General features: G+C 34.4%; 2 protein-coding genes across 3 annotated transcripts in view; both read left to right on the top strand.

Annotated features, from left to right (window-relative positions):
• The window catches only part of LOC106473870 (adenylate kinase isoenzyme 1-like), a 15,916-nt gene extending 12,750 nt beyond the window's left edge, over positions 1-3,166 (top strand). The window contains exon 5 of the mRNA XM_013934556.2: positions 3,063-3,166. Within this exon, the coding sequence (XP_013790010.2) occupies positions 3,063-3,137 (75 nt within the window). The 3' untranslated portion in view covers positions 3,138-3,166. The remainder of the gene's footprint in view (positions 1-3,062) is intronic.
• Positions 3,167-20,372: 17,206 nt separating this feature from the next.
• LOC106473868 lies at positions 20,373-24,063 on the top strand. 2 transcript variants are annotated; one of them, XM_022402266.1, is made up of 2 exons: positions 20,373-22,980; positions 23,011-24,063. In XM_022402266.1, exons 1-2 carry the CDS (start codon positions 20,397-20,399, stop codon positions 23,901-23,903), a joined length of 3,477 nt encoding a protein of 1,158 aa, XP_022257974.1. In that variant the 5' UTR covers positions 20,373-20,396; the 3' UTR covers positions 23,904-24,063. The 2 variants fall into 2 exon arrangements, with proteins under 2 accessions (XP_022257974.1, XP_022257973.1); XM_022402265.1 differs by having other exon boundaries at positions 20,373-24,063.
• The last annotated feature ends 1,879 nt before the right edge of the window (positions 24,064-25,942 follow it).

Here is a 25,942-nt window from a genome sequence, read left to right as displayed (position 1 = left end):
GAACATTAGAAAATACGATATATATATATGTGTGTGTGTGTGTAATTGATTTCCAGGTGAAAATCAGTCTTTAATTATCATTATATCAGTTTTAGGCAAGTTAACAATTTAAAGGCAAAAAGAAAATAAAAAAAAACTCAATGATAAAAGACATATAAGCACTTAAACCTGTCCATTAATGTTTTATGGACAAACAACCATCTCTGCTACAAGATGTACAATACTTTAAGCCAATCAAACTTTAATACATGTATGCAAAAACGTCCTTTAAACCGTTAAATTAATCTGGATGCTACAAGTTTTTCAAGTTCTGCTGTATAGGTGAGGTCAGCAACACATACATTAAATTAAATTACTAATATGTTTATTGTGTCTGTTGAAAGTTCACTTTTCTGACCTTCTGCCTGACAAAGTGATTAATTATAATGTCAAAGTTCATAGAGTAAGTAAAGCAGCTTTCAACTGCTTGTGGAGCGCAGATAATTTGTAACCAACATCAACTTACTAAATGATCCTTCCTCTTCTGCAAGGTGACTGGGATTGAGCAGAAAATGTTTAAGGCTACACAGCAATATGAGAAGAATGTTTGACTAAGATTACATTTATTGCATTTAAAAAATGTTAAATATTCAGTTTTAATTGACCACTTTTTTTTTTCCTCCTCCCTCTCCAGGGCCACGGGGAAACTTTCTCGACCTTCACGCCCTCTAGGTGGGCTTGATGAAATGTTATAGTATACATGCAACCTCGAGTGTGTTTATTGATTATAGAATGTTGTAGAAATTTATGGAAGATGTGGTTTTTTTTTATATAGACTACTGTTAAGAATGAAGTGAGCTTCTGCGGAATTTAGAACATCATAATTTAAAAAATTGTAACTAACTAACTAAATGTCCTGGAGCGCTGTATAACAATTTTGAAATTTATAAAAATCTTCGATTGAATTAAAGCGATTTTATAATGAATCCCGGTAATTGTATCGTGTTAGAATAGGCAGACAAAAGGGTTCCTGGTTCTCTGTGGATATTTTTATCTATCATAGAGAAACTCGTTCATCACAGATCTTTTGGTTTGAAAACAAGGATATCTAAGTATTACTTTTTTCTTTATTTTTTTTCTTCCAAACTACACGTTTGGATAACTAGCGAGTGAAAGATGTAATAGCTTTGAATTTCCGTTTCATTCAGGTCTTTTCCACTCCGGACTTACAACGCCAGAATCCGGGTTTCGATACCCGTGGTGGGCAGAGCACATTTAGCCCATTGTGTAGCTTTGTGCTTAACTTCAAAAAACAAACAAAAAAAACAACAACTTTTCCACTCAATCAAGAGATAAAAGGATATCCTTAAACAATAACATAGAAGCATTCGACGCGTCAGCTCAATCCGAAAAACGACTCATTGATTAAATACCAACTTAAAAAAACAAACATTATGTATATATTTAAATAAAAATGGATATATCACTATGTTACAAAATGTGGTGTCACTGTTCGACACACATACATAGAAAAACCTCTATGGTTAAACTAAGAAGAAAAAGGCCAGTATATGAGCCAAAAGTAGCTATAACAAATAACAGGAAATGTTAATATATACTAATAAAAAGCTTCAAATGACACCACTATTGCAGCAAACTTCCTTTATTGTAATTGAAGTAGTATAATGATAAGTAAAGTTGTTTTTTTAATATTTTCTTTCAATTGCTATTGGACCATTTGACTTTCCAATGGAAAATTACTATATATAAATCTCATGATGATAAAAATCGTGTTAATTTGTATTATGTTATATTTCATACAGTTTAAAATATTTGAAATGCTAGAATAAAAACTGGCAAATATACTCTTCACTTTACGCAAAGCTACACGAGGGCTATCTAAGTCGTCCCTAATTTAGCAGTGTAAGACTAGAGGGAAGGCAGCTAGTCATCACCACCCACCGCCAACTCTTGGGCTACTCTTTTACCAACAAATAGTGGGATTGACCGTCACATTATAACACCCCCACGGCTGAAAGGGCGAGTATGTTTTGTGGGACGGGGATTCGAACCCTTTATAAGATTAAAGGATTAATAAAGGAAATTTATATACTACATTTTACTCCACTGCTCTACATTTCGAGAGCGCTTGTGTTATAGAACTTTCTGGATTCTGGTTTATTTCTATATAAATTTTACTGCGAATTACATACATCCATACGTGAAATTGATTTAACTACATTTTGTTTGGTTTCAATTTCGAGCAAAGCTACTCTTCCCTAGTCTAGCAGTAATAGATTAGAGTGAATGCAACAAATCAACACCACCCACCGCCTACTCTGGAGCTACTCTTTTACCAATGGCTGAAAGAGCGAACATGTTCGGTGAAGCGGATTCGAACCCGCGACCCTCAGGTTGCGAGTGTAGCTCCCTAACCACCAGGCCATGCTAGGCCCAGCGTTTTTTTTCTCTTAAGTTTTGAAATATTGGTTAAAAAGTGTATAACAAATGTTCATGTTTGACGCCATAAGGCCTGACTTATCAATAAAAATTTTAAATTACCACTCTATCACAAATAGTAAATACAGAATTTTTATGTTTGCATAAAAATCTAACTCAAGATTAATATGTAGATTTTGCGAGGGTTAAAGAAAATGTATTAAGTGTGTATGTATTTTAAATATTATGAACACAGCATTAAGCCTAATACAAACATTGCTTGTGATGACAGGGTATAAAAGTAAGCCTAACACAAACATAGCTCGTGATGACAGGGTATAAAAGTAAGCCTAATACAAACATTGCTTGTGATGACAGGGTATAAAAGTAAGCCTAACACAAACATAGCTTCTGATGATAGGATATAAAATTAAGCCTAATACAAACATTGCTTGTGACGACAAGGTATAAACATTAAGCCTAATACAAACATCGCATGTGAGGATAGTGTATAAAAGACTTTATATTTGATCGAAAAGCAAGTGCATTTGATACCGTTTTACCTGATATATGTCATTAGACAGTGTGAAGTAATTTATTTATATTCTCTAAACTTGTTGAAATATTATTTTTGTTTTTCGCAGATTCCCGCAGAATGTGAACCTGAAGAAATCTTCCAGGAAGTTTGTAAATATATAGGCGCTCACCAGTCTTGCTAATGACACATGATAGACCTGTTACAATGAGACACTATAAACGTGACCTATTGTAGACGTGTTATTCTGTTTGTTTTTTAATTTTGTTCTGCACAAGTATATGTGAAAATCATAATTTTTCTCGTGTGGCGTGGAAAAAACCCTCTTGCAGTTAATAAACTGAGAGGTAACAACATTTTTAAATGTTTTAGCAGAAACTAATTAAATTTTGAGTTTCGTGATAATAAACAATACACGACGTGATGTGCAAAATAAAGCACCCCCCCCCCTAGTAGCACAGCGGTATGTCTGCGGACTTACAGCACTAGAATCCGGGTTTCGATACCCGTGGTGGGCAGAGCACAGATAGCCCATTGTGTAACTTTGTGCCTAATTACAAACAAACAGAATAAAGCACCTTAGATTTATTTAGCCTGGATTAGACAATGATCTTTAAACTGTAAAAGCAGCTTTAGTGTTTTTTCACGTTGAAACTGAGTAGTGAATTCCGTATTTCCTACAATGGGATTACCTAAATGAAAATATTAATTAATCTTAAGCAAAACAAAACCTTTCATAAAATGAAATTAACCAATGTTTGTTCGTTTCTTGCGGATTAAAAAAAAACAACAACAACACGTGTCTATAATCTGTAAAATAACTTTGTTCGGATTATAAGTATTAATACTTTGACGATTTCTCCATTCCTGCTCAACCCTTCACTTAGTATTAAATTTAAAAAAATATACCTTCTGATTACTTAAATCATCAACTGTAGGTGTTCATAGACATTTATGACAGGTCAGAGATTGTCACAAAATTAACCAAAAAGCAATATAAATTTTCTAATTGTAATAACTTCATTTCAAACGACTGTTAGCAAAAACATCCAGTGAGGGTTAAACCCTTATAACTGTGACCTCGTTAGGCCCAAGTAAGACTTGAAGACTACATCTCGCACCTTGTCATTAACGTATTACTATACACTATAAAAAATCTTTAAAATTCCATTGTTGAATTATAAATGTTGTCAGACATACAGGTCTGCAGTCAAGTTGATCTCTTAAGAATACGAATTAAAAGCAATATAGAAAGATATTATATAACATAAGTTGTTCTTTTTCACAAGTATAGATGATGTGTTACTATTGTTTTAATTTTACATTTGTTATTTTGGGTTTGTATTTTATGGATTGTTAAAAATAAAATAAGTTGTATTATCCTGAGTATTTATTTCATTACTTTGTTTCGTTTTTAAGAATAATAGTAAAAGTTATAATACATGTTTGTAAAACACAATCCGTGCATTTAATTTTACACGTTCTACTCTAAACTAAAAATGAAATTTTATCATGTTGATCGCTAATAAAACACATATGAATAAATTTTGTAAACTTAAGAAAATAATTATACGTAAAGAACAACAACATATTTTTTTGTCGGTATCCTTAGTTCGTTTTAATCTAAGTAAATATCAGTGAAATAGACCCCAACGGCTCAGATGTAATTTTGCAGGTTTACGATGCTAAAAATCGGGTTTCAATACCCATGATGCGCATAGCACAGACAGCCCATTGTGTAGCTTTGCCGTTTGCGCCAACAATCAACCATATCAATAAAATAACTATAAGTGCAGAGACATCTAGTGACATCATTTATAACGAACACGCTCTTTTGTCACCTGGTATGTATTTTGATTTAAATACGAGTCACTAATAACATGTAATATGTATATCTATATAAATATAATAGTACTGCCTGTTGTACTTCCATGTAACTACTTCGCAACGTGTGGACGGATGGATCTTCACCAAAAGTTGTATAGAGGTTCATGTGGGTATACTTACAAATTTTCAGTTTTTCGCGTGTTTTTTTTTACCACTATTTCGCCCCCTGTTAATGAATCTTCACCAAATTTGGCATGAAGATTTGTTGGGTCAATGTGAAGATACATGCAAATTTGCTGTTTTGTATTTTGCAGTTTTTATGGGCGTTTTTTACAATTATATATAAAAGGAAGCAACTTTTAATGTCCTAAGATAACCTTCCATTAATCATGAATTTACATAACTTCCGTCCATGAAGACGGATACTCCAGCTACTCTTATTTATTGTCAAAAAGAGTAGACAAGACACAATTTTTATTCGAAGAATTTTTCAAACATTGTATCAATTGTTGCCATAAATATCGCCAGTAAAACAAGCAAAAGTCTAATGAAAAAAATAAAGCCACGAGAATTTTTGCTTTTACAAGTTAACACTCTTTTAAAGACAATATTTAAGCAGAACAAAATAAAGTGTAACGAACCAGTGTTCTGTTAAGTATAACTGAAGTTAACTAATCTCAATAAAGCATACACAATTAATTACCTGAATGAAGAGTTACCAGAAAGATGGCACAACTATATTAGTTGTTACCAAAGAAAACAATTGAAACCAATTTAATTATTGTTTATTTCAGAGCAAGACGTTAGAAATTAAAGTACGTTCTAAATGAAACTACGTCTATCCCTGTACATGATGCATACCAGCTTATTGAATGTCTGCTATTCAAATGTTATAAATAAAGGAAATAAAACGTGTACTTACACAAAAAGCTACTCCACGCTAAAACTAGTATAAAACAAAATACGGGGAGGGAAGACAACGTCATATCACAAAAATCAAAACATCACAATTTATTATCCTAACATGATAAAGTTTAAGGAAAGGAACTCTGCATAATTAAGATACGAAACGCAAATGTGCATCTATATAAGTTATTGAATTATTATTTTGATGAAAAAAAAATTCAAATCGTATCACTTTACTACAGTTTTTGACTTTCTTACTCTTTACAATTCGTTAGTGTGCATGACCTATTTTCTGATTCGCTTACGACTGTTCAATTTGTTTTTAATTTATGGGAGTATTAATTAGGTTACCTGGATTTTTTTGTTCTAAATTGTCAAGAAATGTTAATGTTTTCTTTTAATAAATCTTTATATCTTTATAAGTCTTGATTATTTGTCAAAATGATGATTTTCGATTTTTACGCAATACTTATGTGATAACGTTAGTATTCTAAGAATGGATGTAAATTAAAACTCTAAAATAGGGTTTTTATCGTTTTAAACTAAAACTTTAAAATAGGGATGATACTAAGGAATCCAGGAAAGGGAAAATTATGTGTTCAGGTTATGACAATGTCCAAAGCATTCCATGATTAAGTGTCATGGTTAGTATCTGTACAATCGCTAAATACTAATTATGAATTATTTACTATTTTTATTAATAGATACTAATAATTAATTAGTTTCATGTTTACTAGCCTACACAATCACCCAAGTCTAGTTACTAATTAGTTATTTTTTCTAATTATTAATTACTAAGTAGTTTCATATTTATCAGCCAACACGATCACCTAAGCCTAATTATCAATTATTTTGTATCACTATATAATAATTAAAATTATTAACTAGTTAATTATTATAATTATGTGGTCGTATGGGCTTCTTACCAAACAAAAAGTGATAACCGATCGCTACAACCTTATCGAGTATTCCAGAGGTAATACACTAATTTTGTAACCTAAACTAATGATGCATCTTAATCCCAATTTTCAGTTGGAATTCCCATTCAAATAAGCTTCTTCAACAAGTACATCACGTTTCTCAAATCCTACAGTACATCAAGTTGACAGAAGTTCATGTTGTCTTTGTACAGTTTTTGATATTAGCCCAAATGAAGATTGTCATAAATACTTAGAAATAAGAATTATAAACGTATAAATAAGGTACTATCAAAAGTAGAACGGGTCATCTAAGTTGGTTTTGATCAGTTGAAAACACAGTCATGTGAAGTTAGGTCAGCAATGATTCACTGGGTTTGTCAAGTAGATGCAGTTATATTAGTGTTATGTTATTAATCGTGACTTACCGTGGAAAAAAAAAGAGAGAGAAAATGTGTTATATAAGCTTTGTAAGCAAAAACATTTACATGCTTGTTGTGATCAAACTGTTCTTGCGCTCTCACAGCCTAGTAGTGCCACGCTGCAAGCATATCGTGAGGTTATTTTGAAATTAATAAAGCTTTGTAAGCAAAAACATTTACATGCTTGTTGTGATCAAACTGTTCTTGTGCTCTCACAGCCTAGTAGTGCCACGCTGCAAGCATATCGTGAGGTTATTTTGAAATTAATAAAGCATTATAGAGTTTATGCGACTTCTGGAAATCCTTCATTATCCCGAACTTTTAGCGTAGTTAATTCGGTGTTAATTTAGCAATTCCTGCCTGGAAACTTTCACACAGCTTTTGGTTTATATTTGTTTTAGTACTAAATAATAGAAATTCCTTGTTTATAAATGGCATTATGAAAAACAACAACAGGAATCGAAAACAACTATAAATATATTAGTTTGAATTTACCCCCCTATAAAAAAATGTTTCTAAACAACTATTGTATAATGATATATTTTATTTGAGAAGACAGCTCAAACACTGTGTGTATTATAAACAAATTTTCACGATACATTAAGATGATGACCTTCACATCCTTGAGCTTTTGTTTAATAGTCAATAACGAGAAATAAAAATATTAATTATATAAAACGTAAAGACATAATAAATCTTTGTTGTAATATTGGTACATTTTTACGTCTTTCAAATCTCATATTTAAATATCCTAAATTTAATATAATCTAAATTATTGATATTAAGCTAGATTTTAAGACAAGGACTGTCACATAACAAGCTTTGAAGTGAATAATCAGAAGAAGAAGTTCAACGGATGCAGCTTCTTTCTAAAAGTAACGACTGTTGTTCTTTTTTAATCAATGCAATTTTTTCAGGGAAACAAGAGGGCGCTAACTTTTCTTAGATATCCCTCCTTTTTTTTTCTACAAAAGAAAAGAAAATTACGCATTACACTCTGAGCCCTGCACCAAGCTCGAATTGGTTGAGGGGGAGAGAAAAATCGTTAAAATAACTTTGTCACGGGTTGATATAATGGATTAGTCTGCGTGAAGTAGAAATGGTTCGAAGCTCAGCCTACGGGTCCCAATCGCACGCTGAGTGGAGACCTTGTAGTGCACTTATGTAGATTTCTTTATCTGGAATTTTTGTCTTTAAGAAAAAGAGCTAATGACAAAACAAATAAAAATCGAAAGAACATAATAAATCTGTTTTACTTAATGCCACAGAATTCAAGTATGTCCTGGTACATTTAATCAGTGTTGCTACGAGACAAGTGTTGTATAAATATTTTCTTTAGCTGTCAATTGATTTGACATTTGTAAAACGGACTTAAACATACATACTACTGTAATCAATATACTTTGATAATGTAAAGGAATTCGTGTTATGCAACATAGAATATTATTAAAATTTGTTGAAAAAATACATTTTTTTCCAATATCTAGCAGCTTTAGATATCATTCTTATTGGCACTTAATCTCTCAAACTGGGATACTGACAAATGAAACTAGAATATTCTTCCTAATGTTTTTCCATTTAAAAAGAAAATTATTAATAACGTCCAGATGCAGCTAAACAGACAATTTTTCTAACATTCACATAAATAGCATCGTAAGTGTCTTTGCTGTTATAACCATTGTTGTTACTTTTCATTATAACACATTTTTTTTTGTTTTGTTAAATAGAAGGTAAAATAAAAATCAATAACGTTTCGATGTTCAGCGTAACTGGTCTTGATAAGGAGAAATAGAAACTGAAACCTCAAAAACATAAATTTCGTTATCGTAAAATGTACGATAATAAACTGGTATCTCTAAAGACAAATCAGCTTATGGGTGGTATTTTACTTCATCAACATATAACTTATGTGATCTTAAACTTGTTTTCAGGTTGACAAAACAGAACCAAGTATGTCAGTAGTCTTAACGTGCATTGTTTCATTGTTCGTCCCTAGAGTTTGTTCAGACGTTTGGGCGTGAGATGCTAAATCGTTACTGCACTTTGGTGAGAAAATTATTTTTGTTTTGTACTAGCCCACAAGAAGGTTTAGAAAACCTTTCTGCTTACATCAATCATTATCAACTAGCGAGTACTTCTTTTACTTATTGCTAGATTATATCAGGAGCGCCTGCATAAGTAAAATAGATATTTCTGTACACGGAGTGTTCCCCCAAGGCAGAGCTTTTGGGCTAAGCTCCCTATATGTTCCGTAATTAAAGAGAAAATTGTTTATTTTCTAACCTATTTTTGTCGTCTTAATTTCGAGACTGAGCGTGCCCCAGCAACTAGCGTGCCAGATATTTGATCTGCAAGTCCAACGTTCGTGTAGCATTACCACCAAAAAATTAATAAATCGCGTGGGTGCGTTATAAAGATGACGGTCAAATCCCAGTATTTGCTCAGACGTAGTAGCCCAAGAATAAAAGATGGATGCTTTTTACTAGCTGTCTTCCATCTAGTCTGTTAGTTCTGAATCTGGGACGCCTACAACGACAACAACAAAAAATTCTATGCACTTGCTTATTGTTCTTAAAGGATGAAGTATTCTTCCATGTTCACTTTCAGCAGATCATAGAATCATTGTTTAGTTTAATTAAGGACAGAATGGGCCACAACACTGTAATCAGTCGCGTTCCATCAGTATTATCGATTTCACATAAATCCTGATATTGACTACTCACTATGACAGTAGGGAGAAATCTGTATTCATGATGTTTTGTTTGTATAGAGAGTAGTTATTCCTCTACAAATTGTAATTTTATCCTTCTGAACAGATTACATTTTTATGATTAGACATAATTCAACTCTTCTATCATTGGATTTATTTTGTTTACATTCTACTAACGCATGAAAAGAGAGGGTATATACAGCTTGAAAACTCCTTATGAAAGAGTAATTTTAACGAATATAGAAACTTTATTAATGTTTAAACAGTATGTAGTTATTTAGAATAATATGATTTCGGTTCGTTTCCATTTATTGACTTTACTTATCTTAACCTGGTAAGTTATTAGTCTTATCGACTATATCCAACCCTCTCCTATAACTTGTGAGTTAACAATATCGGAGTATATTATACAAACACTGAGTAAGAAATATCTTCAGTTTACTGTTCGGCAACCCCTTCACTTATGGTTTCGACTTATTTACTACATGATCCAATAATTAGTTGTTTTGTGTTAATTCAGAGCAACGCTGCCTGAACTGACATCTTGTTTGTTTGGTAAAATTTCACACTCCATCTCACTTGAAAATGGTGTTTGATCTGCGATTTATATCAACCAGAGGCAGAAAAAACGTTCAAATTAGTGAATGATTTTCGTCAGTTGTTTTTTTTCAGGGAAAACCTGAAGTAAGTTAATTTAGTGAGTGGCTTCTCTTCGTTTTTGTTATCAGAATAATACTTTTAGAACGATAGAACAGTCCGGAAGACTTTCTGGCTCATCATTCATAATCATTATTATCGTAGAGCAAAGTTATAGAACAAATTAAGGGTTATATGTCTTGTTCAATGTAATTTAAATAGTTGCATATGTCTAATCCAATTATAATAACTGTATTTATAATGGAAAGAAATCGTCTCAATTAAAAATATAAAGAGTAAAAATACACAGCAATTTAGTTATTTTATAATGTAATAATAAATATGGAATAGTTCTGAAAACAAGACTTTATTGACATTGGAACTTTTTCAACCTGAAAGGCAGTTTATATGCACGTGAGCTAAACGATTGGGTCATAGACCCTATATGTTTCAGATGTAGTTGTCCTAATTCTAAACTATTGACCTGAGGGGGAGATGGATAACTAGCACCATCTGCCACCTTAAACTGAACAATAAGATTGATGTCACTTTTATGCTGTACACACAATTGAAAGTGTTATGCATTAAGTTCAGCTGCGCGAACCTTGGACCTTGCGATCCGTAACCTGGAGTTCTAAGCACTAGACTTCGCTCGGTAAAAAGAAATAAATCACTAAGCTTCATCCGAACAAAACAGAAGACGTCTGTGCCGCACCCTATGAGAAACAGCAGAGTATCGATTTTATATTTTGTCCATTATATTGAACTCGCAAACCGCGATACAGCGATACATTGTTTTTCTAAATATACGAAGTATTAGTATTATACTGAATGAAAGCAATAACCTGCATTACATCGCTCGATAGCAAGTAGCTTATGTAGTAGCTGACCGATTTTCCAGCAAGGTTGATGACAGTTGCATATTTCCTGAAGGAAAAACGTTATTTGTTTGTTTTTAGGCCAAAGTTACATTGGGTTATCTGCTGTTCACCGCAGGGAATCGAACCCCAGACTTTAGCGTTGTAAGTCTGTAAACTTACTGTTGCCTCAACAAAACTTACAAAGAAATATATTTTGTCAATTGTAACTGAAGAGTGTCTAGATGTTTTCGTGCAAAAACAGTTTCGCCCATTTTATTATCAAACAACTATATACATAAGTTTTTACTTTTCCTACACTTCATAGACATGTGAAGAAATAAAAGTTTTTTTGTGTTTTCTTCTGAATTTTTGGTTTATTAGTACAACATTTCGATCGCTAGCGCGATCATTTTCAAATACACAATTATAGCGTCGGCTAAAACGTTTTCTGAATATATATTTCTAGTCAACGACTGTAGTTAATTTTATAAATAGGTTTTATGATTTTAATCTTTGTTTTGACCAAAAAATTGTTTATCATTCACGAAACAGAGAAAACAAGTACATCAATTTAACTTTAAGTTTGATTTTATAGTTTAACATGCTATGACCGAAAGTTCAACAAAGTACACTACACGTTCCGATTTCATATAAACCTAATTTTAAAATTGCAGTAACCAGACAGGGCCTACAGGTTTGAAAGAAATGTGTCAATTATCTATGTTTCAATATGATTTCTAAGTAAAAGTGGAAAACAAACATCGTATAAGAGAGATCGTACGGTTAAAACGGAAAGTTTATTTATAGGGCTTTCCCCTCCACTTATGCCAAAATAAATGGAAGTGATTAGATAAGGTATAGATAAGTAATTGAAGAATATTTATTTATTTTGATCTATAAATCTTATCTATAGTTCTGAAGCACGTAGTTCATGCTGTGAGAATATATCATTTGACCACGTGCCTAAAAGTATATATTTTTGTATAGTATTCTTTCATTGGAAGAGGGGAGGGGCATTTTGGATTACAGTGAAAAAAAATACTGCGAAAATCAGTCCACATGACAACAACAAATTGGATTACATTTTGGATTACAGTGAAAAAAATACTGCGAAAATCAGTCCACATAACAACAACAAATTGGATTACATTTTGGATTACAGTGAAAAAAATACTGCGAAAATCAGTCCACATAACAACAACAAATTGGATTACATTTTGGATTACAATGAAAAAAATACTGCGAAAATCAGCCCACATAACAACAACAAATTACTTTATTTCTTCCTTGATGTTTGTTATAAGTAACTTTCACTTGTAGTTGTAGGCTCAAGTGCACAAACAAATTCCGAGACTGTGGAAGTATAGTTAACTCAAATAAGCTTTCTTACAAAATGTTCTTGCTGATAGATGCGCTAGATCTCACTTTTGACACTGAACTATGAACAACTTTTCTGACGCTGAACTTCTAAACTTATTGAATACTCATTCACACACTGATTACACAAAGTTATGTTTATCCATATTTCACGAAATTTCTAGATTATTACCTCATCATTAACTTTCTAGGAACCCTAGAACTACTCTTATGAACTTTATAGGTCTAGTATCATCATCATGATTAGCAGCTCACTCTGAAAAACAACTAAGCAAAAACATTGAAAATATAGCTTGCAATGTTGCCATCATTCCTGGTTTGCAAAATCCCTTGAATAATCCTAATACATAAATCAAACAGTAACTTAAGGTGTCCATTTATCAAATCTTTTTGGTGGTTTTTCTATTCGGAGACTCACAGTGTGCATATGGGATAACCTCTTGTCCCTTAAGGCTCATCCACACTGGACGTGAGCGATGCGAGCGACGTCGCCAAATGTCAATCCACAACAGACACGAATTGGAAACGTTCCAATAGACTGGAAATATATTCACGACTCCCGCTTCTCATAGCCTGAAGACAAAAATGTACTTGGCACAATGGGATTTCTTATGCTTACAACAGGATTTGTTGTGTCAGAAATGAGAAGATAACAGTTTAAAAAAAGAAAAACTATAGTTGTAATTTCCATAGACTTTACATTCGGAAGCACCCCTTCATCTCCACAACCTTCCCAACAGCTGGACACTTAGATATTAAGAAGCCACTGGAGAGAGAGAGAGCTTGTATTGTGTTGGATATCAGGGATCTTAAAAAAAATCATTCTGCAATGGTTTACTTTATAAATTAATATTATAACGAAGTTTAACAGACTAAGAAGAAAAAGTTTTACCTGTTAATTATTCTTAGGAAATTTTGGCTCCCCCAGTGGCACAGCGGTATGTCTGCGGACTTACAACGCTAGAAACCGGGTTTCGATACCCGTGGTGGGCAGAGCACAGATAGCCCATTGTGTAGCTTTGTGCATAACTACGAAACAAACAATCTTAGGAAATTTTGAGCAACAGTTAAAGCATTTATCAAGAATTACAGAATTAAAATTTTTGTGGCAAAAAGTTAGTGGGCATCATTGATCGACACTTGTAAATAGCAAAACAAATCACACTGTGTTAGGTTTCCCACATTTCTGGTCACAAACAAAAGTTTGTTACTGGTTGGAAATTGCCAGTTGATTGGCAACTGTAAGCCTTAAAAATACTGAATCTTACAAGAGTTACACGTCAAGGCTTTATATCACAAAGATATGATCATATACAAAGAACAGAAATATCAAGTTTCACAACATAATGTAAAAATGTTCTTGATGAGGTACATACTCACGAGTCATTCCTGAACAAATGTTCAAATTCAATCATGCATGTAGTAACAAAAACGGCCACACTACTTTATTGTATGATATAAAATATGACATGAATTTCCTTACTAAATACAATGGTCGGTGACACGCACATTTTTTTAAAAATTACTTCATTCTATCATCATATTGAAGCATCATGTGTGCTTTTTATTAACAATCAAACATCATAGCACACACGTTAGGTGTCGAGATTGGTGTATATTAGTTTGTTATCTGTATTTCATAAATATCTAGTCTTACACTGCTAAATTAGGGACGGCTAGCGCAGATAGCCCTCGTGTAGCTTTGCGCGAAATTCAAAAACAAACAATCATAAATATCTAAATATCTTTATATAGATTTAGATTATATCCATTACAAGAATTCACATATTTTCATTGGAATTATTTTAAAGGAGAAAATGTGTTATTGATGATCGATCGTAAACGTGATTCTGGGCTTGCTATCTCTCTAGTCTTTGTCAGCTTAGACTGTTTCTGTCTTCTTGTTGATCTGTTGAATTTGGTGACCGTCAAGTTGACCTTGTGAGATTAACGACTCAACAGTCACGTGGGAGGATAGGGCTATTGCTAATCAGGCACATCTGATTGTCATTGACTCAACTAGCAGAGTCAACAATGTTCCCCAGTTTCCTTTGATCTTATCTATCACCGTTTTCGTTATTCGATCGTATATCCCACCGTTTTCCTCACTGTAATTTGGATCGTCAGAATGCTGAAGATTAATTTATTTTCAGTTTAATGTCCCGCCATCCTCAGATTCGAATTATCTTCTTTGGTGTTGACTTTAGCAAAATTTCTCTCCTGTTGTTATATCTGGCGCTTGTCTAGTTAATTGTTATTATTATTTATTGTTTTGTGCATGACATTTAAATGTTGGGTGTTTGTTTGTTTTAAGACAAATCCACATTGAGCTGTGTCCTGTGTCCACACCGGGGAATCGAACCCTGGATTTTATCGTAGACTTACCGCTGTCACACCGGGCGAAAAGGTTTAGTGAGACCATTATGTTGTTGAATGATCTCTCTGTCACAATTTTTTTTTCCGGCAAAACTTTGAACTGATAGACTAAAGCAGTTGAGCTATAGATAAATACAATAACTGGAGAGACTACTAGCCGTTGACCATATAAAGATATTCCTGCCTGTGGTACCGCCATTTTACCGGGGGTATCTCTCTATACAAGGATAATGAAATCAATGTGTATGAGACAACTTTGCGCATCTTACAGTTCATGTTTCAAGGATTTTCCCGAAATATTGTTAATTTACAATTTAAAAGTATATACGCATAGCAATGGTTTACTGTCAAGGTCTCAGAACAGCATCACGAATAAAGTTTGAAGACGGCTTGAATGGGTAATAAAGACAGTAAAACAAATGTACAATGTTTCTACAAGGTTTTATTATCATCAGGAATTATGTATTTATTTGTTTCCGGACGAAAAACTGTACACGAAACTACCACTACTAACGTTACTCATTTAGAAGAGATCAAATTCAAAGCTACAGCCAAATACCATTTAAGTTATTGGTAAATGTTTCAAAATTCCTGGCTCATATTCAGTTAATTATCATTTATTCATTCATTGCGTGAGCCAATCAAAAATTCATTTTTTTATTTTCTGTCGCAGGAGTTTTGAACACATAAACCACGTGCTCTAAGTTGGATATTTATATACCTGTTTTGGATTCTTGTTTGTTTCAGTAAAAAGCTACATAATGGCCTAACTGTTCTCTTCCCAACACAGGTATCGAGCTCCTATTTTTTACGTTATAAACCACCAGTCTTACTGCTGAGCCATCGAGGGAAACCTGTTTTGGAATAAAATAACTTTTGGGCGCTTTGAAAGAGGAGACTTCTACTTGAAAGACAAGAGGCCTCAATCAAGTTTATGCCTAAAATCGAGAGCACCTGGTCAATTTATGTTCACTAAATGCAATGATGCATAAGGAATTATTTGATTAAAAAAAGATCTTTCAACGCCGTGTTGTAGGATAATTTTTATATGGTGACAAAAAGTGTGCAGTCATGATAAACGATATACTTTGTTGATTAACTATTCATGTTATGAAACACCATTCAAGTCACATATCATATTTAAAGCTTCAGTGCGGATACTATGTTGTTTGTTAACCTTCATGTTATGGTGATTCCATTGTTGTATAATTTCACGGCTCCGATTTTTCCTTTAGTGTTATTTCAGGTTCCTGTTTTTTTGTTTTTTTTTGTTATTTCCTCGGCTCGGATTCAAACCCGAGACTTTTCGCGCACCAACTCTGCTCTACCACCCGAGTTAAACGGTTAACCAATAGCAATTATTTATAAAGCACATTATTTAACAACTTAAACTACCGCATTAACATTAAAGAGGCAGTCCTTAATATGTAAGTCATTCGACTTAATTCATTAACAAAATAGTAGTATTAAGAATAAGTATTATATTTACATTACGTTATTTATATATACATATGAGGGCAAAGATCAAAAGAGTAGCACTTAGAAATATACGATACACTTATTGTTATGATGAGAGGCATGAATGTCATACGTATGACCTGTGGAGCCAGGGAATTGATAACAAAACACAATGAACTATTGTGGTTGACATTGTTTAAGAAAGTCCCAAAGTTGTCACCTAATTGTTTGATATCCATCTTAAACATAAAGGTGAAAAGGTAAAGTTGATAAAATAAGTAACGACTGCGTTGAAGAGAAAACTGTATTTGCTTAATAGCTGGTGGCACAGTATTTATAAGAGCAGTATTTCTGTATATATTTACAGTCTTAATGTTACTTTAAAATTTATTGTTTCACGACGTTGACATTTTTAAGATTATTACAGTAATACTTTGATGTGATGAAGATTTGTGACTGAATATTTTTGGATTACGTACGGAAGTACATTAATTACCATTTAGAGTGTTTTGAGTGTGAATGCATGTTAGATAACAACTAAGAACTGATTATCTGTTACACATAAAGCGGTCGGAAGTGGAAGTATTCATTACTAATCAGAGTAAAAGTGTTTAACATGAGAAAAGTGTTCCAGAAAAGCCAGGTTTTCAACCCAAGGGGAGGTTATCAATTCCAACTGTAAGAAGAGGTAGCACTATGACAGCACCTGATGAGAAATATACCTGGAATCACCTCACCTTAATGTGTTTTGTAAACATGAAATAAAACTACCTTCTAGGAGAAATGGTGGTCAACAATAAAAGAATAACCAAACTGACTGTTTCCTATATAGAATGAATACTGATGGTAAGGTGTTGACTAATGACTGAGAATACCCTAACCTGATTGTATTTTATGTCCTCAAACAAACTTGTTGGCTGACTTATTCAACTATAATGAATTTGGAGGACAGTTATTACTGGAGACCACTGAGGAGGAAACTTTGGATGAATTAAAGAGCATAAGTGGTGACAGGGGGTCTGACGAGTGATGAGGATCAACAAATGAGAAGTTTGTGGTTTTAATGATGTTTATATGTAATTGGAGTTAACATTTCTAAACGAGGGAAGAATATTTTCGGTTCGTCAGTATATGTTAGGGATGGTTTTTCAAAGCTGTGCTTCAAAGAGAATGAAATGAAAAATGCCAGATGATAATGATGATGAATCGAATCTGTCAGAGTTTCTTTCAATGGATGTGCAGTCCTCGCTGAATTTGCCTTTGAAGACTTTAAAAATTGCAATACCACTAGGATTACAGGATTGATATAGAAATCATGAATGGGGATTTCAATGGCATTTCCCCTTCAAAATAACTATCACCCTGAAAAGATGTTAAGTGTGAGAGTCAGAGATAAGGATAAGGCTAACTCGACAAGCTATCAGACAGAGAAAGCCAATAACAGCATGTTCTTCGAATCACGTGATAATGCTCTTGATTGAAAAACAACTGCTCACAATTACTTAGTTAGTAACGTGAGATACACTGGTGTATTTCAACGTCAGCACTGTGAAGGTCTGTTGGATAAGCCTGCGTGTTGCGGTAAAGAGTGAAGAAAGTGGCTTACCAGACTACATATATTCATAGAGTTGCGTTTGAAGAAAAAGGTTGGTTCTTTTTTTTCCCTTGACAATAAGAATGGAGATTTTGTAACAGTTTCTTGCAAAGGTGGCAAATTCAGTTTAGAAAAAGTAACTTTGCCCGTATTCGAGAAACAAAAATTAGCAAAGTCGTTATGGCAACTTGTGATATAGCTTTCCAGAATTAGCAAAGTCGTCATAACAACCTGTGACAGTTGCTAAAAACTTGCCAAACTTGTTACATCTGCTTCTGATGGCCTACTGATTGAGCAAATTACACACGGGTCAAGAAAGCTAAATGTGAGAGATCATAGATGTAACAATTTTAGAAAACACATAGTTTAAGAAATTACAGTGTGAAAAAAATGAAAGCATATGTATCCAGCAAAATGGTAATGAAGTTGACTTACAGACTAGCTTTAAAGTTCAAGAGAGGGTTAAATCCTACGAATCTAATAATCACAATCTAATTTGGAAGAATGGAAAACTGTAGAGATTAATAATGTTTTAGTAATTGAAAACGATTGAGATTCGAGAAAAATAATTCTCATTCAACTGGGAAGTTAGTTTAAAATATGTTAAAAAATTCAAGCAAAAAAGGCAATCGAACTGAGAAAGGACAAAGTGTGAACAGTAAGTGCTGTGATATGTTGAACCAGGATGGTGATAGTAATACAAAGTGGGGACTGCCTAACGTGCAAAATGAAGAAATCTGCAATGCCAAGTACGTCACCGCATTGCCTGACAATAAATATTTCAAGGCAGAAGGTAAAAGTGAATCTTTTCACGAAGCAGTGAATTTAGAAACATTGTTAAATAATGCTCATGCGAGAAACGTTGTGCAAAATCATGACAACAAGATAACGAATCTAGAAAAAAATAATGTCAGTAAGCTCAGTAGATTACTTGTGATTACGCCAGATCAGCAGAACAGATATACAGGAAGTGAAAACACAATTAGTAATAACGTGTACTCAAACGATTCTAAAAAGACAGAGCCAATTGAAGGATCAACAGTACTTCGACCATCAGCTGGTAATGAGCGGAGTTACATCAAAAGTCATACATACAGTGGTCAATCCACTCAGCTTTATTTCCATAAAATTAAAAACAGTTCTGCCAAAGATAATATAGTAGACAAGTATAGCGTGACGGAAAATAATTTATATATTGAGGATAATAATTCAATGCGATCGCATTTCTTTCCCAGTACAGATGAAATGCAATGTAAAAGTGGCAATTCATCGTTCGAACCACCTGATGTACAAATTGGAGGAGTTAATATTGTAGCGCCGTCTGTTGAGGTAAATGATAACTACAAATATATAGACGAGGGTGTTGAAATACGATCCTTACAGTCGCATCAAGGTAACCTTCTCGACCCCAGCAGTGACGTCCCCACGAGGAGCAAAGTGAATACTATACTACGGAATGCAGGGTCTACGGACGTACTCATTTCTACCCATGCACAGGATCGCGCCCATGTATCTCCAAATCTGGGACATTTCAACGTAGTCGAAAGGGAGGACCTTAAGTCAAGCTCAGTTGAAAGAAAGCCAAGAAAGCGTGTGCTAGCATTTACTGACGTTCAGTCAAGCAACAATACTATTACGAAAACTACCAGTAGTGAATCAACAGTACGGAAAAAGTATAGCTTACCAATAACAGGAGCTGACGCTTCTCACGCTTTAACCTCAAGTGCACATAGAAATAGATGTTGTGGCTTTGGTAAACTGACCACTGATGGCGTTGTAGTTTCAACTAGAGTTTGTGATGAAACCAATAATCCACAACGGTTTCAATCCAACGTCACACCAAGAACTATAGTTACAACCTGCGTAAATGTTCAAATGAGCTTTTAATTAAGAATAATTTTCTGGAAAAGCCATTGCCGGACATTTCTTTTGTACTTTCTACAGCTGCGAATGGGACTGAAAAGCTGTGTAGTTCGGTACGACATGGAAGTGCTAAGTTGTGGAAGGCTGGTGTTGATGATATTATCATAGAAAATAGAAGTTTTCAAAACTTGGATAACTTTCAGCGAAGTACTTCCGAACCAGTGTTATGTGTAGGTCAGCAAAGTAAACAAGATAACTTAACCAAAAGTGAAACTTCAGAGTTGCTCGAAAAAGGTCAAGGTAATTACCTAAGACAGTTACAACATGGTACTCGTAAAAGAGTGATTAATAAATCGGTAAGTTCTGATATTAAGAGCGTACCTAAACGCTATAATTTCGCACAACATGATACGCCAGGTAACAGGTTACTAAAAACAAACACTGTTAAAAATATTATAATAAGGCAACCGAAATATCGAGAATTTTCTTCACTCGAGATGGCTAAAGGTTCATCAGTACTTCAGTGTAAAGAGGAATTAGCACAAGAGCCAGTGTCCGTTATAAGACAGATAGTTAAGGTTCATTCATCAGTCATTCCACCAAGTAATAAACCTAAAGTAAATTTCCCAGGTGGACTTTGCAAGCCAGCACCTCCACCGAAACCGGCGCATTTGTCAGCCATTGGCAGTGTACGTCAGTTCCGCCCCTCGTGTTTGACAAATTACGGCCTGTTAGTTAAACCTAGGGGCTTCATTCCAGCAAACACTGCTTCAACTGCGACGCTGCCAGGTGTAAGCAATCAACTGCTGTTGCTTAGCAACGACAATAACACTTGCGATGTTAACACGTGGGAACAAGACTATGCAAACAATCAACCTAAAACTGTGAGAATTCTAACTTCAGCTGACAATTGCGAAAATAGCACAATCGGTAATGTGTCTCCAGCTCATGGACTAGCAAATAAACGTCCAGTGCAGAATAAAACTGAGACTGAAAAACGGGATGTGGTCATGTCTTTAGACCAGAAAAAACCGGCATGTATTCAGAATTACAGCGAGAAAATGTGTTTACCGTCTCCGAGATATAAAGAGAACAGAGACAAATCTCCTCTAAATTATAAGTACAGGAGAAGCATCACACCCGGGTATACTTCACTAATTTGTAGTGAGAAAAAACTTTCTCTTCCCTCTTCAACTTTTAACTTAACACCCAGTAACTTAACACCGTGTATTAAGGCCCAGGAGAAAGAAAGGAGTAGTACAAGTAGAAATAAAGACGAGGGAAGTGCCAGATCTATGCCACAACATGAATCTACCACTAAGTGCCTGAAACCAAAGAGTTCAGAATTTTCGTCTTCTCAGCAATCGATATTATCAAATAGTTTACTTCCTAATAATGAAGATCTGACTGACAGAATAGAACGTATTACTGGTTATAAATCTGCAGCAAAAAATAACTCTTCTAAACCACCTTTGCCATTTCATTTTCAAAAAGCTACAAAAGCGGGGCTAAATACTGGAATAAGGACTCGTATTGCTAGCGCACGAAAACAGTTCTTAGAAGCTATTCAGAACAGTGAAGAAAGGAAATATGATTATGGAAGCCAAGATGGCGACTTAGATAAGTTCAAATCCTTCAGACGTTCTACCGAAGCGGAGAGAGCCCGACTAATAGCCAGTACTCCAGATCTTGCGGCAATAGAAAGATCAGTACGCAGCAGTAGGAGACATATTGATCGGATCCTTGCTTCTAAAGGTCGGAGCCAGCAAGGAACAAGCTCAGAACGCGGTTATTCCGAGCCTCGGCATGCAGGTGGTTCGGCTGCTGTGTGGCCTTCTTATCATCCAAAAGTATCCCAATATGAAGACAAGTACGAACATGAGAAATACTTAAAAAGAAGAAGTAAAAGTTTCGGATACTTAGAGACAGATATTGATACTTTAGAATGTAGACAGGTATTTGAAACAGAACAAGATAGGTCACGCCGGGAAAATAACTTGTACAATGCATATCTTACTTGTAGCATGTTTACGCTGAATCAACAGAACCTAACAAATCACACTACTGACATGGAGGATAATTCACGAGCCCGGAGCATGGACTTTCTTTTAGATGATGATAATCGACTATCTGTTTTACCTCCAGAAAATACATTTAATACTAATAAGACTAAGTCTGAGCATGAGCTACGAGTAGAACGGTCTTTACAAAATCTAAACATTCCAGAATGGTACAAGAACTCTCCTTGGAGTAAACAGTCTCAAGAAAAGCTACTTTTGAAGCACAATAATGGAAAACGACGTCCACGATGGCAAGGACTAGGATCAAGAACCCCTTCTTCTTCTAGCATTGCTTCCACTAGTCTTTCAAGCAGAAACTTGAGAACTCCTGATCGTTCAATTAATACCGACTGGCGATATATGGAGTTCTTGCGATCGTCACGAGAGAGTCTCACAGGAGTTAGTGCAGGGTCTATGTCTCCAGCTGAACCATATCCATTATCTAGGTGGAGTAGCACACGCTTGTCGTCAACTAGCTTTCCTGTTTCAGGGTGGTCACCTTATCGCTCTTTTAGACAGCCTTACTTGGGATGGAGAGCAGCTGTTGGTCAGAATTCTAGCAGTAGTTTTTCAGGAGTTCCATCTCCAGCTCCATCAACTCCTCTGACCACCAGTCGGCCTGTATCGCCTGGTCGTAGCTTCAGAGAATGTCAATCTGCTTATACCCAAATATCTGATGAACCCGAGATACAAACTTCTTCACATCATCAAACAGAGGATGTGGGAAAAGGCTACTTATTGGCAAACTTTAGTGAACAACTGGGCACATATAGCATTAATACCGTAGAGAAAGGAACTGATTTCACCAAATCAAAACAGACTTCTCTTCTTCCATATCGCCCTACAAGTGACTTGGAGGCGAGAAATGGTCACAGTGGTTTGTATGATCGAACTTCTTGTTCTTATAACTGTGACAGAACCGAATCGGCTCAACTTTACTCGGAATCAACTGATGACGGATCTCCTTACCACCAGTCTTCTGGTACATTAGAAAAGGACTTCTCTTTTCTGAGTTCTTCAGGACGCATGTTTGATTACCCAGTAAAATCAGGACGCATGTATGATTACCCAGTAAAATGCAGTACACCTAACAAAGTATCTTTAGCTGGAAGTTTACTCTCTCAGTCCTCTAGTAGGCCACCTGGAGAAGAACCACACCAAGAATGTCGAAACCGTAGAAGTTATCAAGATAAAAACTTTTCTTTGCAGAAAGATACGTTTTCATATCAGGCTCCAGCCAGTAGCAACTCATCAAATTGTTTTCGAAAAAAGTCTGTAGGAAATGAAACTGATTATTATCAGACCTCATACTTACCTGATGAGGAAAAGGACGACAGTTTTACAATTGTTACATCAGAGTTTTCCTGTTCAGACCAAGAGCCTAGAATCTTACTAAACAGTAATATGGAACAAAAAACGGATATCAATGGGCACCGTGGAGAGAGTGTAAAAACTTTAAAACAACGGGAAAATTCCTCATCATCATTCAATCAAGACTTTGGAGGTGGATCTGAGGGTACGAAAGAACGTAAGCCCAAACGGGACAGATTTTCGTACATTCAAAGTATTTACAATGGAGACTCTGTCCTAGATAAAGTGACAAAGAAAGAAACTCGTCAACCCACTTCTGATGCGCAACAAACTTTTGTTGACATCAGCCAAAGCAGAAACCAGAGCCAAACTTCATCACCGCAACGCGTGGTGTGGATGGAATCATCATTTGTAGGTTCAAGACCCACTACATCTGTGGTTGTGATACCCGCCAACAACGATAAATCTCCTCTTGAAAGGACAAATGTCATTTGCAACGTAGATGATGATAACGATAGTCTCCAGTATCAACATGGTGAGTATATACATTTAAATAATTGTAGTATTCGGAATGAACATGGCATAGATAACTTTTATACTACAAAACATATATCGGCAAGTTCAAGACTATAAACTATACCTCATTGAGCCAAACTTGAACTGATTAGAATTATTATAACAAAAATATCCTCAACCGAGTTAGAACACGTCACCTTGCCAAACTACCATCGTGTTACCACGTTTTCGATAGTTAACAACTTGACATTGTAAAAATAACACTTAAATAGCTAGATATGTAAATAACAGAAACTCTTCAGTTTAATAATGTTCAGAGAGAGAATAAAGTTTAAAATAGATATCGAATTAAGGATTCTCATATGTAAGTTATTTCAGGATTCTTAGCGAACTTTATTACATAAATTATGTCAAATATGATAAATATTTGTAATAGTTGAACTGTAAAAAACAACACAGATACGTTATATTTTCAATATACAGTTTTTAAAATGGTTGATTTAAAATCACATTTGTTTGAGTTACATAAGACTTTGTTTTTTGTGAGTTTCAAAAAAAAATAAAAAACAACAACTGGATTTATACTATCGAGAGCTCGCTAGGAACTTTTTACGTCTTAGAATACAAGTATATTGGTAGTTGTGCCTCCTTAATAATTTACTTTGTTTAGACAAATATTATGACAATATATATTATGATTAGTTTCATATACAACGTATTTTAAATAAACCTGACATAATATACACTTCATTAGGTCGAGTTACGCTTTATCTTCGAAGAATCATGTCGCCCAAGTAGGTAGATATTCATGTACATTAAGTTTACGCAAACTAGCTGTTTCGAAAGTCCATTTCATGACCCACAAACTGGAAGTAAGCCAAAAACAATTCTATGTAAAAAAAAATTCAAAATGTTCAACAGTCCACTGAACACATACTGTAATGACAAATGTTGTTTTATTATAGAAACTAAGAAACAAAACAAACGAATACTAACGTTGGATTTCGTATATATAAACTTTGTAGCTGGAAACAATCACAGTCATTGTTTACGATAAGGATTTCTCACTTGATTTTCTAATTACTGATATACGGGTGCATTACGTAAGATACCTGTATAAGTTTTTGTATGTTTAAGAAGACTTTGAAAACTTTAGTGTAAATAAAGTTTCGTTTTTCTGCATCTGGCATACACACATACCAGATATGTCACAGTATGTCAAAGTAACTGATAATACATATCTTTTTAACAAGAATACTGTATTACTTCTTTTATATACAAATTGAATTGTTTTTTTTGTTTTTTTGCATATTATGAATAACCAGCTTATACTGAGACAATTCTTATTCTGGATTTTAATTGTTCATTTGCTGTTAGGAAACTATTACGTGACGAGGAAAAATAGCAAAGTGTCAAATGATATTATAGAACTAAGTTTACAACAGACAATAAAATGAAATATTTTTACAAATAGAAAACAAAAACAGGTGTAATTGGAAAATGACTAAATTGGCAACACTACAATTGACTAGTTGGCCAGAGGGGGGAGTAATGAGAAAGTTCGGGGTGGGGTGGAGGTAGGGAAATCTCTGATTTGAAGGGTGTATAATTATAATTCTCCCTATTATACAAAACATGTATCTACATGTTTATCGGTAGGTAAATTTCCTTTTTCTTGAGGTAGTATTGACAGTTAATTACCGAAGTTATCTACTTGATAAAATAGACGTCTAACATTTCTTAGTTTTACTGTAGTACGATACAGCCCTCATTACCCCCCCCCCTCCCCTGAAAATTCGAACATCCAACCCATTTTTCAATCCCTGAATAAAACACTGCTTCAAATCACAAACCATTCACGATATAAAACACCTCAAATCACAGACCACTCAAGGTATAGATACTCCAAATCATAAGCAATTCACAATATAGATTCTTAAAACCACAGGTCAGTCACACTACACAGACTTAAAATCACAGGTCATTCATACTATAGACACTGGAAATCGCAAACTATTTACAATAATGTCTCTTAAAATCACAAATCCTTCACAATATAGGCACTTCAACTCACAAACATTTCACCCTATATAGACTTTAATCACAAACCTTTAACAATATAGACTATTCAAATCACAGACCAATCTCAATATAGG

Source organism: Limulus polyphemus, unplaced genomic scaffold (genome assembly GCF_000517525.1).
Source record: "Limulus polyphemus unplaced genomic scaffold, Limulus_polyphemus-2.1.2 Scaffold6580, whole genome shotgun sequence".
In the NCBI taxonomy this organism is placed as follows: Eukaryota; Metazoa; Arthropoda; class Merostomata; order Xiphosura; family Limulidae; genus Limulus; species Limulus polyphemus.
Note: the sequence above shows the minus strand (reverse complement) of the source record. Positions and strands in the feature narration are given on the sequence as shown.

What these genes read in the sequence shown, in the direction of transcription:
- LOC106473868 (XM_022402265.1), top strand. Translation starts at nt 20,397, where the DNA reads ATGGCTAAAGGTTCATCAGTACTTCAGTGTAAAGAGGAATTAGCACAA.